The sequence below is a fragment of the Polypterus senegalus genome, chromosome 1 (genome assembly GCF_016835505.1).
Source record: "Polypterus senegalus isolate Bchr_013 chromosome 1, ASM1683550v1, whole genome shotgun sequence".
Classification (NCBI taxonomy): domain Eukaryota; kingdom Metazoa; phylum Chordata; class Cladistia; order Polypteriformes; family Polypteridae; genus Polypterus; species Polypterus senegalus.
In genome coordinates this window covers 59,435,312-59,447,702 of record NC_053154.1, presented here as the reverse complement: position 1 = coordinate 59,447,702, position 12,391 = coordinate 59,435,312, and the positions used below count along the sequence as shown (strand labels likewise).

At 35.6% G+C, this 12,391-nt stretch overlaps 1 protein-coding gene across 1 annotated transcript in view; it reads right to left on the bottom strand.

The window, feature by feature from the left end:
• Positions 1-12,391, bottom strand: part of elp4 (elongator acetyltransferase complex subunit 4) — a 351,519-nt gene that overhangs the window by 336,003 nt on the left and 3,125 nt on the right. Inside the window, exon 2 of the mRNA XM_039749581.1 lies at positions 11,938-11,973. Within this exon, the coding sequence (XP_039605515.1) occupies positions 11,938-11,973 (36 nt within the window). The remainder of the gene's footprint in view (positions 1-11,937; positions 11,974-12,391) is intronic.

Sequence of the window (12,391 nt, the reverse complement as noted above, 5' to 3'; positions counted from 1 at the left end):
CAGATGTCACATTATTTACAAATTATGAAGAATATTACACTGTAATTATACTGTCAGATTTAAGCCATCGACTACTCTATTTTATAACATAGACTGTTTAATTATGTGGTTTTAACAGTAGAATTACAAGAGCCTTTATTTAATAAACATACCAGAAACTGCACACTTGCATGTACGTTATGCACAAGGAGTAGTGTGGTGAAAATCAAAATTGAAAATACAAAAATTAGTTTTGCTTTCATTTATATTTTCTCATTTTCATTTTTCTCTAGCATTCAGGCATTTTTTTTAAACTTTATTTTAGTTTTAATCAACAAAATGATAATTTTCTTCTTCATGATATGTTTTGTATTAGGAATTATCAGGAGCAACACTGACCGATATCAAAATTGCATACTGTATGTGTCCACACTGTTTCAACTAAAAGTATTACTACAATCTAGCTTCTTTGAAAACATACCCATGCATTTGACTCATTCAATTGCTAATTTTTCAACGAGAAGCTGAATACTACTGTTGCTGAATAGCGGAGTGGTAAAATGGGTTAGCTTGTGTTTCAAAAGTTAAGGTTTGACCCTAGCACGAGGAAACTGTATTCACAGTACCACATACATTTTTTTAAATCAATATTATAAAGAATAGGCATTTTATATAAATATAACAGCGAATATCCTGAGGACTACATTGGTTTTTGGCCTTAAAGTGAAACATTATTTACTACAATCAAAATCAACAATAAATCAATAAAATTTAAAGACATTTCTAATATGAAGAAGCAAAATATGGTTAGTAACAACAACTAATAATCCCTATACTGGAGTAGCATAGGAGGCACAGTTCAATTTTAATTTTTTTAAGTGATCAAATCTCCACATTATCTTTCTGAAATTGTCAAAGTGTTGTTTTGCATTAAACACCTTCACATCTTGCCCTCACCACATCTGGCACTTTTCTCATGACCTCAGACTCTTTATTGGATTAAGCACTAGAAAGCGAAGGTGGGGGTATTTCATGGCAGGTTTAACACCAGAATCCCTGAAGCATACGAAAAACGTTATAGATGCTGGGCCATCTAAAATTCCTTTGCACCGCCTCATTAGCGTCTGTTTTGCAAATGTGTTGATCAGCCTGCTATCTCATTCCTGCACCAACTCAGCTGAAATCAGTCAAAAAGTTCTCCCAGCTCTAGTCTGTTTAAGTGTGAGATGCCTTAAATTGTATAGGGTAAATAATATATTGTTATTTGAAATACACACATTTCATATGTGTTTCATGTCTAAAACGATCTAGGTAAATGTAGAATAAAAGGAAATGCAAGGCAAGAAATGTTAAACACAAAACTAAAACAAAAACTTTTTTTCATGTTACAGTAATAATGACAAAATGCTGACATGAAGTATCTGAAATCCAAAAATCAAATAAACACTTTCAGAAAAGGTATAACAAGTGCACCTTTACCTATACTAATAAAAGGCAAAGCCCTCACTGACTGACTCACTGACTAACTGACTGACTCATCACCAATTCTCCAACTTTCCATGTAGGTAGAAGGCTGAAATTTGGCAGGCTCATTCCTTATAGCTTACTTACAAAAGTTAGGCAGGTTTCATTTCGAAATTCTATGCGTAACGGTCATAACTGGAACCTACTTATGTACATATATACGGCCATAGCCTGCAGCTCGGTGGCCGTGTGAGGCGGAGTTGCGTCCCTCATCGTCACGCCTCCCACGTAATTGAGTGTCTGCCCATATAAGGCCGTCCGTCAGCAGCTATCCAATAGACATGCTGCTGCGAAATATTAACGGGTGAAGGACTGTGCATATGCAAATGAAGATGAGATGGTCAGGGATAAAATAGTGTTTGGCACAAACTCAGCAAAAGTGCGAGAGAAACTTTTAAGTGCCGGGTCTTAGCTAACATTAAATAAAGCCGTGGACATCGCAAGATCGCACAAGATAGCACAAGTACAGCCGAGAACCTTCGATGCATGTACTCTGAGAGGCTCACGTGAACTAACTTTGCAGGACTGGGAAAGGTAAACCCGTGCATGCAGTGTGTGATGTCTCAGATAAAGAGGAAGACGAGCTGTTTATTGATACAGTAAGAAAGGAACAACCCTCTGAATCTGAACAAGCCTTTGTAGACGTATCAATAGGAAAGCAAGGTGTAAAGCTTAAGTTTAAATTAAGTTCATAGACACGCTACCACTAAATATTTGCAGGCAAATCCACAACTTAATACTGGGAATGCCTGTTAAACATCTTAGATTGACAAGCACTGATTTGGGTTGTGAACACTTTGATGAATGAAACTTTATCTTTACAACGGCTGACAAACACGGAATATAACTTGAACAAAACACATCCTCGAAATACGAACCTGATTGAAATAAATAATGATAATCAAATCCTTGATGACAGCAACACTCAGTTGACAGTGTATAACAGTGACAAAACAATTACATTAACAATCATGTTACGTTATTTTAAAAATGTTTCCTTTTCTTTTTCATAACTTCTTTAACACACTACTTCTCCGCTGCGAAGTGCTGGTATTTTACTAGTTCAAGAATATAACCAAAAAAAAAAGAAACCATTTAATTTACATGTTGCTGTCAATGAGTTAAAAACCCAACCCCAAATATCAATTGACACAATGAACAAATGCAGGAAATATAAACCATCTATTCCATCGGTGGTAATGGGGAATGTAAACTCATTGGTCAACAAGACGAACAAGCTACAAGCACTATGAAGTTAAAAATCATTGGGTCTATTGAGAGTGCAGTTTATTGCGTCTTACGGAGACATGGCTAACCAACAACCTGCTCCTGATGCAAGCATGGACATTCCAGGGTTCACAACTGTAAGAGACGACAGGGATGCTAAACACTGTGTCAAATGCAAAGTGGAGGTCTTGCACTATTTATTAACATCATATGGAGTAACCTGTAACGGTTAAGGAAACAATTTGGTATTGGGACACTGAACTGTTAGCAGTGGGTGTCCATCCTTACTACATGCCAGGGAGTTTTGTCATGAAATTGTAGTTGTTATTTACATTCCTCCATAGATGGACACTGGGACAGCATGTTACATCATACTCAAAACCATCGAGAGACTGCAGACGCAACACCCTGAGGTTTTCAGTGCCATTTCTGGAAACTTCAATCAGACTATCCTGGACTGGGCTGGATTTCTTTCTAACATTGTGTTGATTGCCCCACCAGAAAGAACAGGACAAATGACCTTTATATGTGAATGTGAGGGATGCTTACCTAGCCACCCCCACTGGGAAAATCTGACAATAATCTTGTTTACATACAGACTCAATACAAGCCTCTAGTTCAAAGACAACTACAAATTGCTTCAGGATATGGTCTCATAAAGCTGAAAATGCTCTTAGGGACTGTTTTGAATCTACCGAGTGGAGTGTTCTGCAGGAACTACATGGAGAGGATATTGAGAAGATTACAAACTGGGTGGCTGGCTATCTGAACTTTTGCTTGGACACTGTTGTTCCTGTTAAATCTGAATGCTGCTTTGCTTTTAATAAGCCCTGGATTACCAATGATGTTAAAAACTTTCTTAACAAGGAGAAGACAGCATTAAAAAAAAGGACCAGGGGGAGCTTAGGAGTGTACAGAAGGATCTTAAGGTTAGACTAAGAGAGGCTAAGGAGTCCTGCAGGAAGATACAGCATATGCTGCAGCAAAAGAACATCAGGGAGGTGTAGGTGGTTATAAAGACCACCACAGGTTATAAGCAAATGAACAGCTGTACAGTGGAAGACCATGTGGAGAGAGTGAAGGAGTACCTCAAAAAAAAACACAAATGGAAGAGACAAGTAAGCTGTTGGCAAGAAAAGGTAAATAACTTTTTTTCCCCCCTCAGGTTCTGCTATCCATAAGGTGTTTCAAGTACAGACTTTGTTAACTACAGGGTTTCAACTTCAGGTTTTTAAACTTTACAATAAATGTAAAGAAAATCTGCTGCTCATTGTAAACTGGAAATGGGCTGCAGTGTGTGCTGCTGGACCATGTCTGTTGAGCTCACTCACTTAAATCTAACATGTTGTCACTTCATTAATGAATCAAATGAAATACAAAAAAAGGAACTAAATTAGATTAGATTAGATTCAACTTTATTGTCATTGTACAGATATAATGAAATGCTGTTTAGCATCTAACCAGAAAGTGCAAAGAGTGGAGTAATGTGCAATAAAGAGTGGGTCCAAATACTGTATTATATTAAAGTGCAATAGACAGTAAGGTAATCTATATGATATTTGAATTTGCAGGTAGTAATATATACAAGGAAGAGTATATACAGGGGGTCCTCGGGTTACAACGTCTCGACATACGACGTTTTGAGTTTACAACGTTCACTCCCATAAAAACTTAAAAAATTGAGACGTGGGAAGGAATAAAAGTAAGGATTTTTTTACACTCATTTTTTCTGTTACTACAGTACAGTATATTTATGTCCTTTTCCTTTTTCAATGGCTTAGTTGTGTTTTTATGTTCTAGATTACGATTTTGCAAATGTGTTAGGATAACTAAGTGACTTTGGCTAAGGGTGTGTTTCGACTTGCACCAAAATTCGGGTTACATCACTGTTGTAGGAACGGAACTGTGTCGTAACCTGAGGACCCAATGTACATAAGAATAATGATCAATAAGTACAGATACATGATATGAATAAATATAGATATGAAATATTTTTATGTACAGAATAGATATATGTAAACAAGTAGAAACAGAGTATAGTAAGAAGTTATAGATATTTACAAAGCTCAGCTATAGAGTAGTAAGGGTTAAGAATTCAGAAAGTGGATGGTGTTATGAAAGAAACTGTTCCTGTGCCAGATGGTGCAGGACCAAAGGCTCTTGTAGAGCCTCCCTGATGGAAGGAGGGTAAACAATTCATGGTGGGTGCCGATGATGTGCTGGGCAGTTTTCACTTCCTGTTGCAAGGACTTCCAGTCAGCTACGGAGCTCCTGCCACACCACACTGTAATGCAGTTTACCAATATACTCTTGACAGTGCAGAGGTAAAAGTTCAACAGAATCTGAGAAGATAGGCAGGCTTTCCTTAGTCTCTGCAAGAAAGTCACTGTTGCACTTTTTTAACCAGACTGGTAGTATTAATTGTCCAAGAAAGGTCCTCAGAGATGTGAACACCCAGGAATTTCAAGCTGGAAACACATTCAACCTCAGTCCCATTTATATGGATGGGAGTGTGTCTGCTGCCTAGTTTTCTGGTAATCCACAATGAGCTCTTTGTTCTTCTGGGTGCTGAAGGCAAGACTTTTGCCAGATGCTGGACCTCCTCTCTGCAGATTGACTCGTTGTTATCACTGATCAGTCCTATTACTGTGGTGTCATCGGTGAACTTTATGATAGACTTGGACCCATATAAAAGGACACAGTCATGGGTGAAGAGGGAGTAGAGGAGTGAGCAGAGTACACAGTCCTGTGGAATTCCAGTATTCAGTATCAGGTTGTGTGGTTGTTTAACCTGACAGACTGGGGTCTGTTGGTTAGAAAGTCCAGTGTCCAACTATAAAGAGAGGTGCTGATGTATACGTTGCAGAGTTTAATTACCAGATTGGAGGGATGATAGTGTTAAACGCAAAGCTAAAAATCAACAAATAACATCCTGACACGGGAGTTGTCACTATCCAGGTGTGTCAGAGTGGAGTGAGGAGGCGAAGATTTGCATGACTGTACTGGGGAAAAATACATGAAAATAGCAACCGTATTACAACTAATTCGCAAAAAAGGGGAGATGCAGAGTGTCGTGCTGCATACATGCTGCCACCATTTTAATGTGTTAATGAACAGATTGAAATACAGAAAGGGATTATCTCTATTTCATAAATCAGCCTAGCGCTCTGAAGAGAAGGTGCAAAATATTAGGGGCTTGGGATCTTCTCACAAAACAACAACAAAAACAACAATTTATTTTTTGTGCCATTTATTGCTTAATCTTGTAATGTGTCACTGAATGGCATGAAAGGCACAATTAAATAAAATGCATTATTAATACTGTTTACAATTTCTACAAAAGAAATTTAAATTGAATATTCTCTATGTAGATGTAAGCCTGAAAAGCACACATCGCATTCACATGTTACTGAAAAATAACAGTTTAAAACCAATAAATGTCTACATGGTTTTCAACTTAAATTCCAAAAATTAGGAAAACAATTGCTAGTGAGCCTTAGCAGGGGATGTGTTTTACTGTTAACACACCATTTAAACCTATACTGCTTCACCAGATGTATTTGCAAGCTAGTGCAATCACGTTTCTGAAATGGTGCAATTGTCCTCAGTGCAGTACAGGAAGAAGACCCAAAGATACTTGGCTGCATCTGTATGTATGAGATGCCTCTTTCAGTCTCTGATTTTAAATTAAGGCTGAAGAGGCATTACTTTAGTCTAACATATCCTGATTAGAGCTGCTGACTAACTGTGGATATTGCATTTCTATATGATAGTCCTTTGGAAAAAAATAAGTAATATAATAATTATGAATGGTAAATAACTCTACTGTAGTCTCTTTCACTTCTTGGTGTCCTGCTGTGGCACTTGGTGCTACTGGTCTACTTCCAAGTTGTCTTTTTGCCCTGCCCATGAAAAGACCTATGAGATACAAGAAACCTTGAAATCAATGGAGTAAAGATTTTGTCATCTTGTCAGATGGCCTAATACAGACTTATACTGTAAAATACCCAGGTGGCCTAGATTTTCAGGACAGTGGCTGCATGTGACGTTTTCTTTTGATTTTTCCTTCCATTTGACTGCAAAGCCAAAAGAGGTTTATTTTCTCCAGAGATCCTGCTGTTTTTCTCTCATCCATTGTCATCTGGCCATAGATGAACTATGTTAATGGCCAGATATGGCAAGGATTTATTTAGTAAATGTTAATCAGTTTTGAACTGCTTTTTAATATTGTGTTTAAAGAAATCTATGCCTTAGACTCATATTTATTAAGTAATACATTTGTAAAGTTTGTAAATTAATTTAGCTGTGAACTTGTTGTAGTGTTTTAAGCCTGCACTCAGTGAGTAGAGCTATACAAAAAGATTTAATTAAAATATAATTTAACTATGGTTCCTGGTAGAATCAAGTGCCACTACTTCTTTCTAAATGATAGAAGACACCATCAAACCTTTTGTTCATTCCATTACTGTTATTATGATCTTTAATCTTGTTTTCAAACTGATTAAATAAAATTAAGTAAATAACAAAGTCCTTTAGGGAAAGGGGAAAAGACTTGTAAAATAAATTAAGTAAAGACTACCTCATATACACAATGCCATAACAAAACAAACAGCCCACTGTCATCTGTTTCCACTATTACTTGATTAAATTATCCATCTTAAGATTCACAGTATGGAAGGGTGAGCATTATAGTAAAATCCTTAGGAGTCCCTAATCAATGAAAATGAACTGAAACCAAGAACTGGTTTAACACATATTCCTGCCCCAAGGACACTCAAATGTATCACCTGCTGTTCTCATTCTGTGCAACCAGAAACAAATTACGTTATTAAATGCTTACTACTGAGCTAATAATAGACCTAATGGTCTGAAAACAGGGCTAATCTAACTGAAATTCCCTACTAAATCCTGAAGGATAACTCAATATAATAATCAGTAAACAATAATTTTGCAATTAACTATCCACACATGGCTAAGCAATACCATTTTTACATGCAGTTCTGGAGTTCATTATTACCTATTATACAAGTTGTTAAAACTCTAAAGAGGATACTTTCCAAACGCCAAACCAGTTTATTGCCAGAGGAATGAGAAAGTAAAGAGCTACCTTTCTGACATATTGATATAACTGCAGTAATAAAAAGAATATAAAAAAACTGTTTTGAACTCATAAGATCTTTGAACACAGAAATTTTTGCTTTAAAATGTGATTTTTTTTTTTAATTCAGAAGTGTTCCTATGAATAAAAACGTTGTTATTTAAGCAGTGAAAGTCTCACTAAGTGTCCATGAAAAAATACATACAGCACATACACTAAAAACAAAATTTCTTCCTTTAAACTAAAGTGACATGATCAAAAATTTCCCCTGAATTCAAATAAAACAAAAGCGATTATGTCTCACATCAGACATTTTGGTTAATTTATTTTTATTTTGTAAATTATACCACCATTTCTTGCTAGTATAAAATATTAGAAAGGTAACTTAGAAAACACTGATTACCCCTAATATGAAAAGATTATAAAAGAATTAAACTCCTGATAACAAGGAAACACAAAACTACATCATAGTCTTACAATTTCAAAAACAATTGCTTTAAATGTATTATTTTTGGGAACAGGAAATTGTAAAAAAAAAAAAAATGTGTGAGTGGACATTTCTTGTGGGGAGGGCTTCTGTTCACTTTCTCCGATGTAGAACCCTCATCCTCATCCAATTTCACCTCTGTTATAACACGTCTTTAATTGAAAACAGCAGTGTCAGATTGGGCACAGCGCAAACTTGACTAAGAGGATAAAAGTGAATAATAAAACAAAACCTTAACTTTAAGAAGTACCATAAATTTACACCAGCTGTTACAGACTCAAATAGATCAAATGTATGTTTTTATTCTATATTTGATTCTATAATCAAAACAGTTAATGCGTAAAGGCCTTGGGATCCAACCCACAACTTCTCGACTTGGAGAAAGTCGTTTTTACCTCTGCACCAGCCAAGCAGACATATATGTCTGTGTTTGTGCCGTAGCCTATCCCAATTTCTTTTACTTTGATTAAATTCTAGAAAAAAGAGCACTTGCCTTGTTATATCTGTGCCTTTTGTGAAAGTGTTTATTTGATATTTGGACTTCAGTCTTCACACATTATGCACTTCACACCAACATTTTGCCAATTATTAGTACAACATGAAAAAAAATTCTGTTTTAGTTGTGTTCAACATTTCTTGCCTCGTATTTCCTGTCATCCAAGATTAACACGGATCATTGCAGACATGGAACACACAAGAAATGTATGTGTTCCAAATATGATATATTATTTACCCTATACAATTCAAGGCACCTCACGCCCAGATAAATAGACTTGACTTGGGAGAACTTTGTGTACGACTAAAGCTCCGTCTGAGGAAGGGATGGGAGAGCAGGCTGCCAGCGCTGATTGACACATTTGCAAAACAAAGGACACTGTTGAGGAGGTGTGAGGGAATTTTAGGTGGCCGAGTTTTTTCGTAGGCTTCAGGGATTCTAGTGTTAAGCAAGACATGACATAAAATAAATATATAATATCCAACCAAAAGAATCAATGTTAACTAAACTTTACAGCTCCCAAGCACAAAGTCCTGAAAATTTCAAAAAATATATACCACCTAGAGGGGGAAAATACGAAAAGTAACATAGGCAAAAACACAGACACTTTATAAATAAAACAATTTATTATTCAAAAAGCTCAGAACAAAAAATAAGCTCCGTGGAGCACAAAAAGTAGCTGCCTGAGAACGCAAACAATCCAAACGAACGTGGCCCAAATGTAAAATCTGCAAACAAGTCAAAAAACACAACTGTTTTGTCCATACGCCATGTTTTAGTGTGAAATCTACGCACAGCGTTATGCATGAGGCCCCAGGAAACTACCACCCCAGGAAACTACCATAATCATCATCAATGTTACAAAGGAACCAAAAACAAACAAGAAAGGCATAAGAACTGCATATAAACCCAAACCAGGGAAAGAACCTGGCCTGGTATAGGAAAAGTTTCTTTCTTTAATTAATTTGTCAATTTCTGTGACAGTTTTGGCAGCCAACATGGGAGGTTAAAACATATTCTTTTGAGGATAAGGTGTTGGGATCAATCCCAAGCTGTTACAATAGGAGTGTTTTGTGTCTGGTGAGTTAGGGTTAGTTTTAGTGTAGTTACGTTAGGGATTGGAGATTGCGGTTCGATTAGTTCGCCAGCAATTTTTTAATAGGTCACTCAAAGGAAGAGAGTAAAGACACACTTCCTCCTGCCAGATTACTGACTTAAAGAGATTTAATCGAACTTGTCCTGGTAGAGAAAAACATTCCTTAATTAACAGGTCAATTTCTACCACAGCGTAAAACTAAGGAAAAGCCATAGCCATGTGAAAAATGTACAGAGAACATGTGAGAGATTACAACAACAACAACAACATTTATTTATATAGCACATTTTCATACAAACAGTAGCTCAAAGTGCTTTACATATTAAAGAATAGAAAAATGAAAGACATAATTATAAAAAATAAATCAACAATAACATCGAATAAGAGTAAGGTTCAATGGCCAGGGGGGACAGAAAAAACAAAAAAAACTCCAGACGGCTGGAGAAAAAATAAAATCTGTAGATTAGATTCAACACTCGTAATCGTGTTATAATGCCACCCATAAACAGAAACATAAAATGGAAATACCAATAACATTCTTTACTTTACATATACTTGTAAAATAATGTAGTCATTTGGATTATTCTTGACTTTGCTTTGTTCAATCCTCAATGTATATAATTGAGAGTCGCTAGAGTAGTTCAGAGTCATATGGGGGCTATCATAACAGCATCAGATTCAGAGCAGGAATCAGTCTTGAACAGGGCACCAATACATACCCTAGGACTAAATCAGAAAGGTAATTCAATGCACTATGTATGTCTTTTATAACTAAAACCAAAGTACCTGATGAAAAACCTACTTGTCTGTGGGAAACATGTTCAAAATCCACAGGCACCATATCTGTGGGCTCAAAATGGAAACTAAAACTCCACAGTGCCACCATACATGGAAGAAAGTATTCAACAAAAACCAATTATAAAACAGTGCATACATTTTGCTAATTTAAAGTAAATAAAATAAACTTTATTGTACTTTGTATAAAATACTTAATTTAAGTGTTATCCCACTGCATTAGTACAAAAAACAAGTTATTTAAAAAATATTTAAAGCCCAGTGGGTTATTCAAATGTAATGTGCACAAGAAAATACTCTGGCTAGAAGAAACCTTCAAGATGCAAAGTTACAAAAAAAACATTTTACCTCATTAGTTGGCTCAGGCTAATTTTATTATCCAAGAAATGAACTAAACGTAACATTACGATATTCTGAATTTCCTGTCCCTTTAATCTGAAAAATGCAGAACACAGCTTTTCCACTAAGACCAACTACTGTTACCCACTCAAAATAGGGTTCCACCCTGCATGAGGTCTACATTACACCATCTAAATAACACCTGAATCCACCATTACTTGATTTAATTAACCAGCATAATGTGAACACGAAAAAATGTATTTAATTCACCAAAGAAACTCATTTGGGGACTAGTGGAAGTAATGGCAGTGTAAGGAAATACTTAAGAGGTCTAATGGTTTGTAAACTATGACGGGTCATACTAAGGGAGAGTCTTAGTGTGACACACCTGACTCCTACTCCAAGCTGGAATTAACACTGAGAATAAAATCTTAATGTATTATGACCTAATGATACCAGAGAAAAATAATTGACTACAGCAAACATAGAAGTTGAAAAACATTCTGTAATCACTGCATTTACTTTCATTTGATTGTCAGCTCTCAAAAGCTAAATGACTGGTCATTTTCTTGATGTATCTTTGCACAAAGAAGGCATGTTTCACATTGATAAACATAAATTATCACAATAAGAGTCACTTCATTTCAGTTTACTGAAACCAAATGGTACAAAGTGCTGCAATACATTTGCTGAAACGAAAAATTATTTTTCAATGACAAACCTATTGTATAATCACAGAAATAATGCACCAAAATCCTGTTTTTGGCATTACTTAGGTGTCAGGCTGTAAAAAGAAAATAAGAGAAGAAGCCAACCTAAAATGATGCATGATCAAAAATTTCTTTAACATAAAGAGTAAATATAACATTTGAAATAAAACAAATCAAACTACTTACCAATAAGCATCAGCGTACCAACAGCCAGTCCACCACCTAATGTTAAGGAGAAAGAAAATATAATACCTAAACCTTCTTATACACAGTATAATGAAATCTTAAAAAGATAACTTTTTGAATTGCAGCTCTAAAGCAGTAACACAAGTTTTATTTCTAATGTAAAAAGCTGTAAAACATTTACAGACATGTCAAATTATGCCTAATAAGGAAAATAAGTTATGTTTAATTTGAATATCAGAAGATGATTTTATTAAATAAAAGCTTTGAACCTTTACATTGAACTCTGAATTACTATTATTATTATTACTACAGTGTTTTCCATAAACAGCCTGGAACTTTTTCTGTATAATTCCACAAGCAAATAAGCAGTGGTGTGTGCAAAGTTGATTTTATTTTAAATGACAAATCTTTCTAATGTAGCCTAAGAAGTAACCAATTAGCCTTGGACTCGCAA